The sequence below is a fragment of the Bidens hawaiensis genome, unplaced genomic scaffold (genome assembly GCF_021521415.1).
Source record: "Bidens hawaiensis isolate Kalapana, Puna unplaced genomic scaffold, B.hawaiensis_p1.1 tig00022003_1, whole genome shotgun sequence".
NCBI classification, from domain to species: domain Eukaryota; kingdom Viridiplantae; phylum Streptophyta; class Magnoliopsida; order Asterales; family Asteraceae; genus Bidens; species Bidens hawaiensis.
Window position 1 is genome coordinate 131,306 of NW_027493410.1, and position 20,418 is coordinate 151,723.

Sequence of the window (20,418 nt, forward strand, 5' to 3'; positions counted from 1 at the left end):
CGAGTATGAAGAAAGAAAAATGCTTGACATTTAAGATTTGAGTTGCAAAGGAGTTGAGGAGTATGGAGAAACAAATATGTTTTACATTTACATTCAAAATTATAGTTACGCCACGTAACAAAGGCGTTGATTGTAAAGAGAAAAGGAACAACATAATATCGGTTTAAATGTGTTGAACCTGGCCGAAAGTTAGTTATCTTATTAAAATGGTTATTCTTGTAGGGAAATGCAGATAATGAGTTATATATGTTTGATTAACTATATGGAGGCATACAAAAATACAATGAAGATAACTACTAATACAATTAACATATAATGAAATGGAGATACAAAGAAAAAAACACCTATTTTAGAATACAATACAAATAATTAGAAAGGAAACATAATTAAAACGTAATATTCCAATTATTGAAAAGATTTCACAATAGAAGGGGTGATCATATAAAGATAAAGAGTACTACATTGTGAATTTGTGATAGAGCAATTTCATCTAATAATAGAATACCTTATTCTAAATAGTTACATAATGAGTTGTATAACTTGGTGCTTCATCATCTAAATTTAGCAACATGATATATTTAGCAAGTTTTATATATTTTTTCAAATTATATAGTTTAATAATAGTTTTATTTATTTTTTTTTCAAATAAACGCAACATGATAAATGTAAAGTTTGATATATTTTTCAAAAAAAAAAAAAAAGTATTTTGCTACACAACTTTAAAAAAGAGTCATAGTTAACCCGTATAAGTATGATCTTTTTAAATAAATAATACTAGAAAAGGGAATATATATATATATATTGTCGATAAATAGTTTGAACTATATGGAGTTCGGATAAATTTAAAAGCTATAATATATACTCTACTTAGTATTTGCGGACTTCTAAGACCCCTTTTCTCTTTTTATTTTATTTTTGTGTGTACTTTTTAGACGAATTTGCCTTGTCTTACAAACCAACGTATAGCTTCTTTTTTATTTTCTTTTTCTTTTTTCATTTTTCTCAAGTACAAATACGCACAAGCATATAATTTGTGTTTGCAAATTTTCAGTATCATAAAAAGTGAAAACCCGTATAATGATTTTATATATAAAAGTGAATTTTCGACATAACTTGTTTTTTTTTTCTCATTTAACTTTGGTTTAATTTTAAACATTTAACGAACTAATCTTGAGTAATTTATAAACACATACACACACCACATATTATGTGCAAAACTGAGTTATATACGCGCAAAACTAAGTTATATAACTCGCAGTAAGGTTGTATATTTTTTCAATTTTCTCACATAAATTGACACATGATTACTTTGAATTTATGTTTAATCCAGTCAAATAAACTGCTTATATGTCTATAGAAAAATAAACTATTATTAGTACATGTAATAAATATATACAAAAGATATAATCTTTGTATCCAAATAAACATTCAAGGAAGGAATATCTTTGTATATTAATTTTTTTTTCTAAGAGTATAAGCCTCTTCTTGTATTGTACATAAAGTGAATTTTGCTTTTCACAATCCCTAGAATCTCTTTGTATTTACAATTTTGTTATTTTGCAAACTCGAATTTATTAAATATATATTGTGATTTAAGTACTCAAAAGAGGTGGAGTCATATCCTTTAATTGCTGCAAAAGTTATTTCACATGCACTTTTTGAGCAACATAAATTCTTTGCATTTGCGTGTGCAATATTGGTTACTTATAAAACCATTGAATCAGGTTTTCCGTCCTCTTGTACCAATGTCATTGCGTCGAGGTACCTGCGACGCATGTCTCGAGGTCCACCAATGAAAGACGCGGGTAGCACAATTCTCTTGCCAACCTGTGTTGGGCGCACGTCCCCAGCATTGACGCAATCAACAATTCCTTGGTACAAATCGGCTCTTATTCGTGTTTGGTTGTGTTGACAGAATTGTAAACGCGACGTCTCCAATTTGATGTATACGTCCACTGTAAACTGTTGCGTCAATCTGTCGCCGAGCAGGATGGCGTTTTCAGCTGGACGGATCTGAAATTTGTAGGAGCAGTATTCTCTCATAGTAACTGTGTTCCTATTACCGTTTTCCGGTGTTTCTGCGTAACAGAATGTAAAAAGTGAGTATATGGTATTTTATAAGTGATACATGTTTCGTTGTGTGCGGGTGTGCGAGGATATTCGTGTACCTTCCGTGTCGTCATACAGGTGCCCGACATTGGTGGGTGTTTCCGTAAGGGCCATTCCATGACGGGGTATGCGCGGATGCCATCCCGACTCTCCATTTGGGAAGAATAGGGGGTACGACAGTGGGTCGTAGCAACCGAAGTGAGGTTTAATTTGCTGTTTGTAGTCAGACCTGCCGTAGACGACGATGCTTCTGTTAAACGCCGTTATGTCATCATTTTCTTCTTCCCAAATACCAGCAACCTCTGATGTCGTGGGACGGTTATAAACACGCTGGTCCAGCTCTACTGAAGCATTTAAAGTGACCCTGTAATTGTCAAGGGGGCCCAACTCTGAGAGCCTTCGAAAAGTAAGGGCGTATGGATTCACGGAAAGGGCACGTGTTAGCATTTCCATGATTGTGTGATCCAGATTTGGCCATTCCAGCCGATGACGAAGCTCCGTGTCAGGGTCATAGAAATACAACTGTAACTACCTGGGTGTTCCGTCACGAGAAACCAGTTTGTCAACGTGGTGGTATATCCCCTTATGTGCACGGAAGGTGTACACGCTGGCTCTTATGTTGTTCACCGTCTCATCCAACGACACACCCATTGATGCGAAAGCAAAGTTTGTGTTGTAAGCCCGGATGTTTTCCCTAAAAACCTTGCCAATGTCATCTTGGGAGGTGAATAACGTGTGTAGTTCAGGTGGTATCAACGTTTCTGCCAACAACGTTTTCCCATTCATGCAACAAAATGTTGGGAACTCAAACTGTAGAAGCTTCGCGCCACAATGGCTGCAAGGAGTTCGGTCTTTTAGTAGACGATGGGCTTCGGGTACACCGTCATACACAAAGTTTTACGGGTCACTGTTTTTAATCCCTGTAAAGTGAGTTAAAAGTTAGATCCAGGTAAGTTTATTGTATGTATTGTTGATATGTACAGGAAAACAACCTTCTCCAATAGTTTTCGATTGGAATGGATTCAAAGTGTTAGGTGTGGCAGATGTTGGTAGTGCATCAGTAGTTGCATTGCCAGGGTAGGTGGCTGGATGGGTGGTGTAGGTAACAGATTCTTCTCATGGTTCATGAGTAACACATTGCTGTTGACACTGAAGTGGTTGTGTTGTTTGCTGGTCGCCTAAGTAATTTGGTGTGGTTAGCAATATCGTTGATAGCATAAAGTGATTATAGAGGTGTTTAGGGAAGTACTAACCTTGTTGTTCTGGTGGGGGGGCATCCATTTGGTTTGGATTAACCAGAGGCGATGATGGTCCGCTTGTTTCACCTACTCTGGTGGGGCACAATTGGTTCCTTAACCTAAGTGAAGCATGATATCTCTTGTTACGCTGACTACGTAACTCATGTGCACGGTTTGGGTCAGGGTTATCTCTTTTATACCGGCTACTCATTTTGAGTGGTTCCGTGTGTCCTGATCTGGATCGTAGTCCTTTTTTTGCCGCTGATGGTGAAGTTTTATAAAACCTACGAAATTACAAATATTCAACGATGTTGATAAACTTCAAAGTGGTGTACCAATACACATGAGAATCATGCTTTTAATAGGATAGTATGGAAAAAGAAACGTGAAGCACCAAACGAAGTAATATTAGTATCCTTAAATGTTTACCTAATCTCTTTTTTTACAATATAAAAACCATGTATATCAAGGCTTGAAGTTCAATCTCATAATGGCATCTAAAACTATCAATTGAACATCTATCAAAAGGTATACGTATGTGAAAACATCAAATATAACATAGCATGTTTTGCGTCTAATCAAATGCAGCAACCTAATGCAATTTCAGTAATGACAAATTAGGAAGTGTTGATAAAGTTTGTGGCAGAAAGGCGGACTAAAATGATTACAGGCCAATAAAATAGTAATAAATTCCATGTATGCTTATTATCTTGTTTGTCATTTATGGTTTTATCGTTTGAATATAGTGTCATAATATACTGTCACGTGGCATTGCAGTAACTCGATGACGGTAAAGATTTACCAATATCATGTTTATTAAATCAAAGTAACATTAAAGAGGTGACATATGTTTCATGGTAACATGTTTTCAGGCCAGTGTGTGGAAGCAAAACATTGATAGCCTAATAAAATCACGTGACAACCCACTGACAAGAAGCAACATATGAACAAACACCGCTCCGATATGTCCGCGAAACCAACTCACTGGGTAGAAACGGGTTAAGGGGTTGATCTCATCCGGGAATTCATAAAGCTTCCTTGCCCCACTCATAACAAACCACCTTCCAGTTATCATGTAGTGTGTAATGTTTACCCACACTGATAAGGGTATTGGAGGGATTGGTGGACATGAGAATTTTGGGACCCAGTGTTCCCCTTGGAGTGACCAGAGTTGAAGCGTCATCTCTTGCATGCCGGTTGTAAGAAGCATATGAAGGGAATTGTGAACGGTTGACAGAATGCCTTGGAAAATTCCTGATGGTGGGACCGTAGGGAAGGGTAACTCGATGACTTGCTCCGTTGTCGTATCAAAACCAATAACCACGTTTGTACCAACAACCCAGCATTCGCAAATCGTGAAGTACAAGTTTTTGCCACATACAGTTCCAGGTGACCAATAGTAATCGCGCTTTGCGTATTCATTATCGCATTGGAAGTGTAAGTTTCTCCATCTTCCGGAATGCCTAGAGTAAATATGGGCTGAAAAGATGTCGGATGCTCGTTTTACATGTAGTACGTTGTAGTCGTTAGACGGGACACTGTAAAAGACAACCGCATCTGCAATGTCTTCATACAACCCTTGGCCATTAGTGGTGGCTAAACATTTGTATGCAGCAGTTATCGGGTTCCAAAGGAACAACTCTTTGGTGTCGCATAAACAAACACATAGCAAACCATCCAAATGCCCTAGTATAGCTACGTTTGTAGTGTTGTGTCCGAATGGGTATGGTATGATACTGTCTAGCACATAGTCAACAGTTTGGAAGTCCATTCTGTAAATGGCGCAGTCAAAATCACGAGCTAACAATGTCCGTTGATTATCTGGAAGCGACGAACGGGAGCAGTGAGTCGTTTGAAACTCAGATGTTGATAGTAGAGCATGCCATTGCTTGCACACGCTCTTACAGGTAGCAACATCCTTTGCCGAGAGGCAAGACAGTATGCAAAAGACAATGAGTTCTGCTGTTAAGTCAGGCATGGTTGGATGGGTCCCTAGAACTGTGCACATAGAGGCAGCGTATAAACAACAAAAGAGAAACAAAAGGGGATGTAACAATGGTTGGTGACAATACAACCCCAAGTGTATTTTAATATATCCAATTACTATGGTAAGTGTTACTTAAATATCGAATAAAGCAAGGGGGATTGAATATCACATTAGAAAATTACTAAAAACGGTGACAATGAATATGTAAAATAGGTTTGTTTTGTCTGAAAACTATGTGTTACGATTTTGAAATAATGCATGAAATAATTTTTGATTTGAGAAGGCAGTAGTTAAGTATTATGTAACAACTTATGTCAACATCTGCACAAAGACAGTAAAACTGCCCATCTAAATGTTGCAAATTGCAACACTATAACTACAACAAAAAGCACTCGGCTTCCTAAGATATTGTTTATCCAACCACATACAAAGCGAATCAAAGTATGAAGGCAAAAATGAGAACCTATGAAAATTATAACTAATTATCCACCAATTAACCACAATTTTACCCAATTTAAAAGTGAAATACCTAACATTGTAGCCAAGTATTTGTCGATTAGCAACTAAAAAACAATCAAACCTTATGCTGAGCGGAGGCTATATTTATTTCAAATCAACAACATCATACGTGCAATTTAACCGAATATACTTAAAGGAAATATGAGAGAATGAAAACGTACCTGCTTTCGTGAGATTGTTGGAAGGGGGGGGGGGGGTGGAGCTTGACTGCAAATAGTGGGCATACTTATAGGAAAGGTGTGACTGCAAACTGTTCAATTGATTTCCATCTTTGAATAGCATTCAATTGCATATTAATGGGAATTGCATATTAATGGGTTGTTCATAACAGAAAATTGATTTTATGGAGCCTTGATTGCACAATGATGTAGGAAGGTAACATTCAATTGGTCAGCTTGACTCCTTGTAACAACCGGCTTGATTGGAGCCTTCAATTAAGCAATTGTCACAAAAACCTTTACCTGAACAAACACAAATACATACCAAGAGGATATAACAATATAACATCACATATTTTATGTTTTTTTAAAAAAACAGTAAGGTTATGTTATTTTTGAAATTAAAAAAAAGTTTCAAGGTATGTGAATCACACATATGTCATGAGTATTGATCCTTTATAAATTGGCTAGTATGTAACTTTGAGAAAAGTACTCGTTAAGTATGAAAATGAAACAGATAACCAAAACAAAATAAAACAGACTCAGATGTAGGATACAACATATAAAGAGTAAAAGACCATGAATTATTACTATATAAAAGATTAAGAGTCAACAATAGAAGTCAATATAACAATAACATGGCATAACCAAAACGCATCATCAGCATTGTATCATGTATCCAAAATAATATATCTAAATCACAAAAAATTTGTTACAAATAATGACAACTAAAATTTGTGTAAAACATATAAAGACTTAAAAGGACAGTTACAACTATCATATGTCTTACGTTAGGCTACACTTAGTTGAGCTATCTCTACGACTTGTATCGAATGAGTTGAAATAGACATATGAATAACAGTTTGGAGAAATAAAACCCAAACCAGTTGTAGTATGGTTGGTTGAATCATGGTGATGGCCTAAAAGACATTGTTCTTACACCAAGGTAAACTCACTGTTCATTCATTTTTTTGTGATTAAACATTATGGATGGTTCATGGTTGAATGGATAGAGGAATGTATGTATTAAAGTTAATCCTTTGGTGCAGAGTAATACATAATTTAGAAAAGGTGATCAAATCGTATTCGTCTCGACTATGTTGACTATTGTTACAAATGGCTGCGAGCCCCCGAAATATAATATGACAAATAAGATGTCACATACTAAATGATTAACAGCAGAATGCATCAATGAACTAGAAAACCAGATGGCTCGTTTGGCTATATGATGACCTGTTTGAATGGAATCACTTAATGGGCCTATTAACTGCCTTGATTTCTTATCACCAACTAATTATCTTTTGACCCGTTTCATTTTTATACACCATATTTGGACTCGTTTATATATATCAGTTAACTATATTTTGAAGGTTTTCGTTTTAACTCACTATGTTTTGATCCGTCTCCTTTTAATACACCAAATTTTGGTGCGTTTCATCTTAAAATTACATATTTTTGCATGTTTTATTTTAATACAACGTATTTTGATCCGTTTAATTTAGTTTCCTCGTATTTTGACCTGCTCATATATTGCCCCGTTTCAATTTAATACACCATATCTGGACTCGTTTATATACCAGTTAACTATATTTTAACCATTTTAATATGACAAATAAGACGTCACATACTAAGTGATTAACAACAGCAGAACGCATCAATGAACTGGAAAACCAGATGGCCCGTTTGACTATATGATGAGCAGTTTGAACAGAATTAATTAAAGCGCCTAGTTGGACTTGTTTAATTTTAAGTCACTACCTGGATTGCTTATCACCAATTCGTTATCTTTTTGACCCGTTTCATTTTTATACACCATATTTGACTCGTTTATATATCAGTTAACTATATTTTGAAGCTTTTCATTTTAAGTCACTATGTTTTGATCTGTCTCATTTTAATACACCAGATTTTGGTGCGTTTCATCTTAAAATTACATAGTTTTGCATGTTCTATTTTAATACAACGTATTTTGATCCGTTTAATTTAGTTTACTCGTATTTTGACCCGCTCATATATTGACCCATTTCAATTTAATACACCATATATAGACTCATTATATACAAGTTAACTATATGTTGACCATTTTCATTTCCATTCACAATGATCTGACCTGTTCATTTTAATACACAGCTTTTGGCCTGTTTCACCCTAAAATGCCATATCTTAGCATGTTTCGTTTGAATACAACATTTATTGGTTCGTTCAGTTTCGTTTCCCCATAACTTGACCTGATCATATATCAACTCACTATTTTTACCTGTTTAGTTATCATAACATAATTTTGTATATAATAATATTTATGTTACATACAAACAAAACTTGTGACAGTTATACAAATAATATACAAGCAGGCTTAGTTAAATTCAGTTTGTGAAGTTTGAGAGAAGTTCCTTTATTAAATTACTATTGGCTTAGGTTTGCCCTTATTTGAGTTTTTAAAAACTCGTTCTCGAATAAGTTAAAGTGCAACTCGTGCAAGTGGGCTTAGTTAAAGTAATTATGTCAAGTTTGGGTGGACCTAATTAAAATCAGTTATGGTTTGGGATTGACTTTATTTGAGTTTTCCTACCTCTCAATAAGTTAAAGTGCCAGTCGGCTACTTAATACTCCTTTTGGAAATCAATTTTTTTATGTAACAGATGAGTTTCTATTAAATAAAAACCATGCAAATTGCTGGTAAACGTCCTTCTATAAGCTAGGTAACAAGCATTTGAAATAAAAAAATAACAATAGATGGTAACAAAAGTAGGACCAGCATCTTACGATTTCGTTTTCTAAAATGCAAATGCACAAACAAATGTGTATCAAGATTGCGTTGAAGATAAATCATCCAGCAGGAACTTAGATTCAGCCGCATAATCAACCGGGCTAACAATCTTCACAGTAATCCTCTGTCTTTTGTCATTATTGTACTCCTGTGGTGCAACCATCAAATGATAAACATGTGGGACCCATGTTGCTTTCTTAAGCTGTGTTTGATAAGCGCATCCATCGTCCTATAAGCAGTTGAAAGGAGAATTAGAAACCTGAATATGTGCCTAATAGTCACCCAAGCATGTGATATGGCATATTAACAAATAAGATGCTATAGTCACTAATAAAATCTGACTTGGTTGTTATAATTATTAATAACTGTTTGCAATGGTAACAAAATTTATAAAAGTGATATTCAAACCGTATTAATTATTCAAATTACATAACAAGAGGAAAACCAACTGTATTTTAAAAATATATATATAACACATGCCAATATGCAGATGAGTAGTGTAGACCTATGTCTTCATCATTTTAGCATATTGATAAATAAGAAATCCAATATAACTATTCAGTATTGTATCGTACAAAACTAACTAACATAAAATCTGAATATTAACGAAATAAGTTTGTGTAAGGAGATCATATTATTAAATGTTCGAATCGGTTAGCAGAATATGTTGCTAAAATAGCAGTTGTTTTAGTTTTTTTAGGATTTACCTTTGACTTCATGTTATCAAGTTCAGCAGCAGAGCAGCCTATTATGGTTTCTGCCTCGTCAGCAAAAAGAGACATCCAAGCTTCACCATTGGTGTCTGAGAACTTGGCTGACACAACATACCTGTAATATCAACCAATTATGTACATGTCATGGCCATGATTAGTAGTCGTCAAAATCATTATAGTTGCACACACCTCAAGTTAGAGTCGGTTTGTGTTGTTTTGCACATTTCACATGAGTAACCGGAACCAACATTATTAGTAAGTTTTTTGTTGCAAGTTTTGCAGGCGTGATAATACATGGGTTGGTTAGTCTTGATGAAACTCATGCATGCACGTGTAGTGTAATATACAGGCTACAAGACAAATGTAACTGTTAGGCTAAAATAATAAGTAAAACATGGTATGATGTTGGATGACATTATTGTTACTTGTGACATTTTAGGTGATAGGTTGTCAAAAGCTAATACCTTTGCTTCACCCAAAGACGGGTTGTTGGTTATGTAGTCGAGTCCCACGCGATCAGAGTACATCGACGGGGCATCATTTATAAGCCAAGTTTTGAAAGTGGACCCCACATATTCAAATTTCGTGGTGCTTCCTTCTGAACCATACCATGTTTTTAGTTTATGTGACTCAGGGCTGTTTGGGTTTATGTCGATGATAGTGTTGGTGATTGTTGACAATGTTATACCTAAAGCAAATAATCAACAACAAGTAAGCAAGTCGTAATTAAACATGGTATGTAAGCATGTGCATTTAAGATGTACATAGGTTGGCTTTATGGATTACCTCCAAAACCAGATACTCTTAACGATTTGATTGCAACAATCGGTAAGGCATCAAACATGTCCAGCAGTTTGTTACCAATGCCGGTGGCAAGGGGACCCCACAAAGATACAATTACTGACTTCATCCTGAAAGATCAACAAGCAAACCGGACGCACATATAAAAGAGGATATAAATGGTAAAGCGGCTTATAAAAGTGGTGTTACGTGTCATCGGCTATAGTTATGTCACGTTTTGGAACGATCTCGTTATCAACCTTCCTTCGGATGCTCATAGATGATGATACATGTTGTACGAAACCAATAACATCTGCACTTAATAATTGAAGGAGGTAAAATTGTAAGTAAAGGAACATATGTACTTAATAAATTAAAGAGTTCAAATTGTAATTCTATGAAAATACAAAGATATACTAAAAGTTTAATACCAATCAGTTCTTTTTTATGTAGATATTGGCCTAGTTGATCAATTGGGACAAAGTTGAACTTTGTTTCTGGGATTAAAACTGGTTCGTTAACTGCCTCCTCCACTTGTGAATTTTCATTCGAGGTCATTTCATAATAATTGTCTACACGATTGTATGTTTTGTTAGCCCTTTTTAAGTATCCGCTCGATATGTAGTAAACTTTCCCCAGATCGAGTACTTCAAAAAACTTCCTTGCAGCGGTGTTAAACATGGTTGCTTGAATTTGAGTACCCTATAATTATATTTGTTACAATCTCCATATGTTTGTAATAATATATAATGAGGATTGAGATAACGGAAAATTACGTCGTCGTCAGTTAGCTCGACACTAAAAACATAGCCTTCACCGCGTGTGTTGTTGTAGTGACGCATGGGACCTTTAGCCGTGAGACGCACTTTAATGGTCCTGTTTCCTTGGTAGGGGTTCAAGGAAGCAAGGGGGTAAACCTGCCTTGGTATAGACGTACTTGACATGCTGTAATAGAAAGACCATGAATTGTTATATAAAAGATTAGGAGTCAACACCATAAGTCAATATAACAACTACATGGGATAGTCAGATCGCATCACCAGGACAGTTACAAGTAACTAAGATTTATGTAAAGCATATAAAAATTAGTGGAACTTAGACATATGAATAACAGTGTTGAGAAACAAAACCCAAGGTGGATTGATGGTGAAGCTGAGCTAATCTGGTGTAATTTTAACATGTAAATGTCTTTAAAGTCAAGTTCTCTGAATCAATGCTACGGTACCTAAGAGAATCAAACCTAACTGTCAACCAGTATACAACAATGAAACCAAATTTAAAGGTGAATCAGGTAGCATGTTCAAAACAGGATGAAATCAAAAGAGCAATGAAAACGCGAATTAGCAAGCCAAAATTTTCATCAAAACGGGCCAAATATAACGGTGAACCAGACAACTTAAAACCAACTATAAACTCAAACTAATAAAACCTGACTTCATATATGAAAAAAAAAAAAAGAAAAAAAGCAGACGTCAAGCAACTGCTGACCAAATCCAACAACAGCTAACTTCATTTTCAGATCTTCAAACAACTAAAATTCTAAATCAAACAAGAATGTCACAAAATTTCTTAAACCTATGAAAAAGGGGCCACTTTTGTTTTCAAGATTCTTCAATCGAAACGTGAGGTAATGTGGTGTAATTTTAACCTGTAAATCTATACCTAAGGGAATTAAACGTAATTGTCAACCAATTAGACCACAATTATACCCTGGTGATTATGATGATGATAAAGAAACCCTAGAATGAAATCAAAAGAGTAATGAAAACGTGAATTAGGTAGCATGTTCAAAGCAGAATGAAATCAAAAGGGTAATGAATAGGAATAATCAAGAATCATGGGAATTAAGAATACATAATACAAAAGAAGAGTAAAACATACCTAATATCAATAAATCAATAAACCACAATTAAACCCTGTTGATTGTGATGATGATGAAGAAGTATTTATAGCATAGGAAGTAGCAATCAGGATGACTATATTACATAGAAACCGACATGAATTAAAAAAAATTTATCGAGGAATTGATTGGTTGTTGAAGAAGAAATTGATGATTGGGGCTGTAACGTACATATAGAGAGAAGGAGATTGAGGTTGGCTGTTGGGTAGAAGTTGCCGGCAGGTAAGCTTCTTCCTGGAGTTGGAAGTCGGAGCTGTAATTGTCAGGTAAGGGGCAGTTAATTGTACGGCGTCTGAAGGAGAGAGAGTATGGAATGCGAAAGGGTGCCTATATGTTTAATAATGTAATATATAGGGTTAGGTTAAAATAAAAAACCATGAGTTGTGAAAACTCTAGAAACCCATTCTCAACCACATATTTTTAATTAAAGATTAAATCTTGTGGTACACAATTAAAGTTAATAAAAAATGTTAATATAAATATAATTTTTTCTCTCTCCTAAAAACATATAAAAAAATTAGTAAAAAAATATTAAAAAAATAGCAAAACAATTTTTTTTAATGTTTTGATGTTTTGTATTAAATGTTACAACATATATTACATGTAACAAAAAAAAAACGATGTTACATAGGGTTTTCACGGGTTTTTCACAACTCAAGTGGGTTTTCATTCTATACTTTGCCTATATATATATATTTATATCAATTAACTTAATATTAACGACAACTACGTGCGTTTCATTCTCTTCGATCTTATCTCTGATTGCTTTTTAAAACGTCTTTACAATGGTCTGATTCTTTTGAAGAAGATATGTAGGCAATTCGGCGTATACGCGGGGGGCTTTCAATTAACATTAATATATTAATATTCATATAAAACAACATGAGCTTGATTTGAGTGATCCAGTAAATGAGCCAAACAATGATATAGTACAAAGATTATCTTGTTCAAAGTGTTTTAGTTGTGTTGATTCGACCATGAGTGCAGACAAAAATTACGGCTGTGAGAATCTATCTTAGCATCAACACAACTTGAAAGTAACCTCTTAAACAAATCAGAGAATCTCTTAGGCATATTTATATCATAAGTTTTTACTAAATATAAATTTATCAATTTATCAATATAAATATATGAAACTATATTTTTACTTGTATACATCCTTTATTATTATTATGTATAACTTGTCACATAAGCAGAATACCAAGATATGGGTCAGGCATCGCCAATTAAAACCGACTCGTTTTAACTGATTTGATCGTATTTTCTCAATTCAATTGATTGATTTTCGATCTAAATTATATCTTTACTACTCATCTAATATGCTTAGTGATCATTAAAACAATCAGTTTTCATATAATATAAATTAAATCTACTTAATTAGATATATTATTATTATTGTTATTATAAAGTTGATGCATGACTGCATGAGGTCATGCATGGACGCATGGTGGTGGTGCATCGGCAATCGGTGATTAACTTGAGTGTGGTTCGGCATACGTCATCAATCACGTGCTTTGCGCACGTGCCACCACCTCATTCGAGCTAACTAGTACTAGTCAAACACTTCATTCTAAAATCTAAATAATAAAAAGAATAAAACATTTCAGCCGGCTAGTTGGATGTTTCATTTGATCTATATGAGTATATTCCGTTGAGGTGTTTGCAACTACTTAATTTTATAGCCATTAAATAACTAAATTAACTTAACTATTTTTAGCACTTGCATCATATCATATTTTAGTGGATAAGGGTCTTAAAATGCCTTTTATATATAAGTTACATGACGGGGAGCGGGTGTTTAAAACATTAGAAATTATATTTTCTATGAGTTTTGATTGAACTTGTTATTTTATCCCATCATAACTTAAATAAATAAATCATTTGATGAACTAATTATAATTAATAATATCACTCGTCATAAATCTTTAATATTAGAAAATATATATATTAATCAACTAAAAAGATTTTTATGCCAGTGGCGGATCCAGGAATTTTTTTTAGGTGGTTCCCTCTTAATTTATAAGGTGGTTCCTACGCGTCTTCTATATATCCGTACACTATTATTTCGAAACTCGGGTGGTTCCGGGGAACCACCCGTTTGTATGCTGGATCCGCCCCTGTTTTATGCAAACTTTGAATAGATCATCCAAGTTAATGGCGGGGACCAAAATAGGGTCAAATAAAATTCACGACCAAAATGATTCAAGCTAGACACGTTATTATTTTATTTTTAAATTAAAAAACCTTACTTTTATTTTATATTCATGTTTATCTAGGTTTAGAAAAATATTTGAATTAATATTTTTTTGAACCATAGATAAATTAAGATTTTTTTCCAAACTTTTAGGAGTTAGAGTCTTTAGATAATTAGATTTATATGTCATAATGCCAATTAGGGTTTAGGTAATGCGGGTGTAACCTATATATCCCTTGTATATTAATAAAGGTAAAATAATCGAGTATAACTTCGATTGATGAATGCTAGATGAAATCAAGGTTTAAGAACAAATAAAAAAATAAAAGTTAAAATATGTCAAGCATAAGTATATAGTTTCGGATAATTAACCCATAATAATCTAATCCATAAATCCGAGTTTGCAAAATATTTTTTCTATCAATCCTATATCGAGTACTCATCAAAAATATTTTTGGTATTCCCATTAGTCTCAAATTTTTTTTCTGTCCCTAGAATAAACCGATTTATTTCTAAAGAAATCTTTCTTGCGATGAAATTAAGAGAGAAAGTAAGAAAAGACTAAAAAAAAATGGAAAATATCACACTGTTAAAATAATTAACTATAACACACAAAGCAAATATCTTACTTTAAAGTTCCAATAATCATTTTTATAGAAAAGTCCAACAAGTAACACATTTTGTCCTTGTCAAGTGTCAACTAGTTTCTTCACTTATTTAATATTCCCAACGTTCTTCATCTAAGAACCTACAACTCCTGTCTGTTTTATGTGTGTTCTACAAACTCGCACACTCCAAAATGACAACAATTGAAATCATATCTAAGGAGCACATCAAACCATCATCTCCAACACCTCAAAACCTCAAATCATACAATCTCTCCATCTTAGACCAACTCATTCCAGCCCCTTATGCACCCATCATACTCTACTACCCGAATCAAAGCGATCTCGACATCCAAAAACGGTTAACGTCACTCAAAAGTTCGTTATCCGAAACACTAACTCGCTTCTACCCGTTAGCCGGGACAATAAAATCCGATCTTTTAATCGATTGTAACGATGTTGGCGCCTATTTTGCGGTGGCTCGTGTCAATATTCGGCTCGATAAGTTCTTGAACCGACCCGATTTTGATCTTATTAACCACTTACTCCCATGCGAGCCTAGTTTTAATGGCTCTAGTGAAGGAAGTGGTGTAAGTAATGTTCAAGTCACCATTTTTGAGTGTTGTGGGCTTGCTATTAGTTTATGCATTTCACACAAGATTCTTGATGGTGGAGCCTTGAGTACATTTATAAAATCATGGGCCGGGTCGAGTAACGGGTCGAAAGAAGTCATTTATCCGGACATGCGCGCGTCATCTTTGTTTCCCGCTAAAGATTTGAGGCTCAAAGATTCATCAATGATCATGTGGGGATCTTTATTTAAAATGGGCAAGTGCAAAACAACAAGATTTGTTTTTGATTCAACAAAATTAGCCCTTTTGAAGACAAAGGCGGGTGAAAACGGGTTAAAAAGCCTGACCCGTGTGGAGGTGGTTTCGGGTTTGCTATGGAAGTGTGTCATGGCTGCAATCGAAGAAAAGACGGGTTCGTTGAAGCCATCTTTGTTAAGCCATGTGGTTAACCTTCGAAAACGGTTAACGTCGACTTTACTGGAAAACTCGATTGGTAACTTGATATTTTTCGCGAGTGCAGAATGTGATAAGGGTTCGCGGGCCCCTTTGCATGATCTTGTTGATAAAGTGCGCGATGGTGTGTTGAAGATCAATGGGGAGTTTGTGAAGAAAATGCAAGGGGTTAAAGGGGAAGAAGTGATGGAAGAATGTTTAAAGAGTATTAAAGATTGTGGGAGTTATGTTGGGTTTACGAGTTGGTGTAAAATGGGATATTACGAAGCGGATTTCGGGTTTGGAAAGCCGATATGGGTGAGCGGTAGTGTTGTTGAGGGAAGCCCGGTTTTCGTGAATTTCGTGATTTTGAATGATACACAAAATGGTGATGGAATAGAAGCATGGGTGACTTTGGATGAAGATGAGATGCATGTATTGAAACATGACCCTGAGCTCCTTGAGTTCGCATCGGTTGATCCGAGTCCTCTACAAATGTAATAAACCGATGGAGGTGGCTGGTTTGAACCAGGGTGTAACAAGGCTCAACCGAGCCTAAACGGTCTTTGTATGCAAACTTGAGATCGTTAAGTAAACTAGTCTGTGAGGCTCGTGTTTGATTAACTCGGCTCGTTTAACTTACGAGAACTCAGTTTCTATAGACCCATAATTATTGTTATTACATATCACTTGTTAAGTTATTGTAGAGAAGGTCTTTTATGAAGCATATGTAACTGTGACAATTATATGGACCTCATTGTTCTATAATCGCGGTTCCACTTTGACAACTTATGTTGAACACGCATGTGTAATGTCAAGCATTACGGATTTAAAAAACATTACAAGTCTACAAATTTTATTAAGAAAAAAAAGGTCAAAACCCATAAATCTGTTCTGGAAAGTCAAGAAATACAAAAATAATCAACGAAGAGAAGATGCCTATGTGTATATATTAGTGGGGTTAAACCCTAGAAATCTAAATTTGAGACTACTTTCAGAAAAAAATAAAAAAGAATAGCTTGAACATTTATTTTTATTACGATGATTTAAATACTCCCTAATTTATCTTTAAATTACTTAATCTTTACTATATATAAAACATGAGTGATGGATAAAATTAAAAGTGTAATTCTAAGAGTTTTATAACTCATAAAGCACATGTTACAAGCTTTAAGATGAGCAAAAAGGTCATTACACATCAAATATAACCGTGTGTCTACATATTAATTAAAATAGTTACAATTTATACTCTTTTATTATAGTTACCTTTTGTAAATTTTAAAGATTCTTACACAATTATCCCCTCGTCTTTAACACTCAATTTGACAACTTTATTTAAAATTCTTATTCTTTATATATATTTTAATATATTATGCTATAAAGAATACCGGACTTACCATTGCGACGTGCATATTTTTTGCAACGTTTCGATGTAAATTTTATTTAATATCGACTTATCAATTATAGTGTACAAGTTTACTATACAATAATGTACAAATCAGTTAAGTATTATTATAATATGGTTGGTGGTTACAAACTTTCAAATTACACCCTAGAACAATGAACCAATTTTCTCTTTGAAGCTAACAAAATTGAAAATTGTTTATTAAAATATTATTCTTATAATCTGATGCCAAATAAGATACATCATAATTTCACATATTTATTTTTACTAAACACAATTAAAGCATGATAGACCAAAATCACATTCCTTTCTTATATTTTTAAAATCACGTCTACTATTTGTTATATAACCAATATATGAAACATCATTCCACTTCAAAGCATGTATATTTTGAATAGATGAAATTATTTTCAATTATTTATGAGCAAAAATGAGGGAAAATGACGAAATAAAAAATTAAAAAAATCACATAATCATAAATATTAAAACTATATATGAGTAAATACAGACGCATTTTTTACTTCAAAAGAACATATGCATTATGTTGACCGGCGTAAATGTATAATCACATAAAATCAAATTATCATTTCATCGGGTTAACATGACACAAACAATTATATAGCACACGTATACAACGATTAAAATGCATGTTGTTCTTTCTTATGTATAAAATGTTATCGCACTTCCATAGGAAGTGTTCAAAAAAGAGTTTGTTTCCTGTATCACTTTATATTAGTATCCTCATGGATGTTTCGTTCGAAATTGTCAAACATATAAGTCGAGAGAACCTGATTCTTTGCCTCACACACAACAAACTACATGTCCTCATGAATGTTATGTTCTAAATTTTCAAACATAAGGTAAGTTTCTTAAATTATTTCTAAAATTGTTCTAATCCATTTAATTTATTTAAGTTTCATGATAGCATGTGTTGAATAATTCTCTTATCATTAGATAAATTTTTTTAAGGTGATGCAGTTTTAGGTAAAAGAAGTTGTAATTGCAATCTATATTTAAATGTGAAACAATTTCAAGTAAAAAAAATTTAACTGTAATATATACTATATTATATAAAACGATGAAACATATATGAAAAAACAAAAAGTAAGTTTATATAAAACTTAAGAGTTAAAATAATTACAAGTTTAAAATATATCGTAGTCCCAAATTGAGTCGAGGGAGTTAGCTTGATTTTTAATTTCAGCTTTAATTTCAAGCTGAGTTGAGTCGGCAGGGCATTAGGTTTGAGTCGAACTCAAGCTAACTTAGGCTTGGCTCGCTAACAGCCTTTAAGTATTGTTACCCGCTGCATCGCGCGGGCATATGACTAGTCTTTCAGAATCATAATGTTTTGACAATTTAATGAATTTGCAGAAGCTGGTTCAAGATTATGTGAATACATGATCCAACTGCATACAAATCGAATCTTGATCTTGAATAGCCAATTGTGGCATTACTGATTCTTTGTAGACTTGGATAAAATAGATTGTTGTACTTGATCTTGTTGATTGTTATGACTTAAGATGATTGATAAGTGTTTTGGGAGATGTATATGATATATATCATTGATTACCTAAGAATATTTCATGTTACATTAAGTTACTTTGGTTATTATTAAAATCGGTTGATTAAAGTTTAAATCATTGTTTTGCTGACACTTTTCAACAACTGGATCTTGTATGCTTTGATTGCTCTCTTGAGGCTCCTGAGTTTCAATTGGTAATTCATTTTGTTCTGGTGACCGTGGATGACTGGATTCTCACTAATCACTATCTTGGCTTGGGCCCTCACTAGGTGGGCACTGGTTCAAGCTAACAGTCACATTTTGAAATTGGGCTTCAGCAGGTGGTGTCGGGCTTTCTGTGGAAGTTTGTCATGCCTGCATGGCTGCATTTGAAGAAAAGACCAGTTCGTTGAAGCCATCTTTGTTAAGCCATGTGGTCAACCTTAGAAAACATTTAACGCCGACTTTATCGGAAAACTCGATTGGTAACTTGATCTTTATCGCGAGCGCAATATGTGATACGGGCTCACGAGCCCTGTTGCATGATCTTGTTGAGAAAGTGCGTGATGGCGTGTCAAAAATAAACGGGGAGTTTGTGAAGAAAATGCAAGGTGATAAAGGGGTAGAAGTGATGGAAGAATGCTTAAAGGGTATTCAAGATTGTGTGAATCATATCGGGTTACGAGTCGGTGTAAATCAGGATTTTATGAGGCCGATTTTGGGTGGGGAAAGCCGATATGGGTGTGCAGTAGTGTTTCTGAGGGTAGACCAGTTTTTATGAACCTTGTGGTTTTGAATGACACGAGATGCATGGGTGAGCTTGGATGAAGAGGAGATGCATGCATTGAAACATGATCCTGTGTTACTTGAGTTCGCATCGGTTGATCCGAGCCCTCTACAAATGTAATAAACCGGTGAAAGTGGCTGGTTTGCACCAGGTGTAACCCGTGCTAAGTCAGGCTCGAGGTTGAAAGCGAGCCCAAAAGGTCTATGTATGCAAAGCTCTTAAGCTCAAGCTTGTTTAATAAATGAGACGTATGTAACACTTCAGCTTTTCTAAAACTCGGTTACTTTAAGCCTTCACTAGAGCGGCTCGATTCGTTTAAATGGCCACAACCGCGTATCACTTATTGACTTATTGTAGATGTGACAAACTATAAAAGCCTAATTAGCTATTCAAATAGACAGAATTACAAATTTTGTCCTTTAAAAAAAGCCAAATTACGGTTCGTGTCCTTTGTTAAGTTTCCTTGCAGGCGGTGTACTTTAAACATTTTTTTCCTACACGTTATGTCCTTTACGCTAACTGGGTTAGAAAAACTCAGTTAAGTATGACATGTGCCAGACATGTGATGGGCATAATTGTAATTTTAGTGTATCTTTAAATTAAAAAAAAAAAGAAAATATATATAATCCTCTCCTTTCTCTCTTCTCTCTCTAAGCCACCACCATCACCATAAACTCCGGCCACCATAAACTCCGGCCACCATAAATTCCGGCCACCGCAAACGATCCCTATCACCCGAACCCGACCC

At 34.4% G+C, this 20,418-nt stretch overlaps 2 protein-coding genes and 1 pseudogene across 2 annotated transcripts; 1 reads left to right on the forward strand and 2 right to left on the reverse strand.

Moving 5' to 3' along the window:
* Nucleotides 1-4,215: 4,215 nt before the first annotated feature.
* On the reverse strand, nt 4,216-5,325 carry LOC143564438 (putative F-box protein At3g16210). The gene has a single exon (XM_077051711.1). The coding sequence runs from the start codon at nt 5,323-5,325 to the stop codon at nt 4,216-4,218; it is 1,110 nt and encodes a 369-aa protein (XP_076907826.1).
* Nucleotides 5,326-8,815: 3,490 nt separating this feature from the next.
* Nucleotides 8,816-11,269, reverse strand: LOC143564439 (replication protein A 70 kDa DNA-binding subunit B-like). The gene is made up of 8 exons (XM_077051712.1): nt 11,048-11,269; nt 10,703-10,973; nt 10,482-10,584; nt 10,278-10,402; nt 9,956-10,179; nt 9,681-9,841; nt 9,486-9,606; nt 8,816-9,007 (listed from the first exon to the last, which is right to left on the reverse strand). The coding sequence occupies exons 1-8, from the start codon at nt 11,267-11,269 to the stop codon at nt 8,816-8,818; spliced, it is 1,419 nt and encodes a 472-aa protein (XP_076907827.1).
* A 3,736-nt stretch (nt 11,270-15,005) lies between these two features.
* LOC143564422 (epi-neemfruitin B 7-O-acetyltransferse L7AT pseudogene) lies at nt 15,006-16,579 on the forward strand (annotated as a pseudogene).
* The last annotated feature ends 3,839 nt before the right edge of the window (nt 16,580-20,418 follow it).

Coding starts and splice junctions, on each gene's coding strand:
- LOC143564438 (XM_077051711.1), bottom strand. CDS start 5,325: ATGCCTGACTTAACAGCAGAACTCATTGTCTTTTGCATACTGTCTTGC.
- LOC143564439 (XM_077051712.1), bottom strand. CDS start 11,269: ATGGTGTTGACTCCTAATCTTTTATATAACAATTCATGGTCTTTCTAT. Junction 10,180..10,277: donor AAGAGTATCTGGTTTTGGAG/GTAATCCATAAA, acceptor TATTTGCTTTAG/GTATAACATTGTCAACAATC. Junction 9,607..9,680: donor CAAACCGACTCTAACTTGAG/GTGTGTGCAACT, acceptor TTGATATTACAG/GTATGTTGTGTCAGCCAAGT.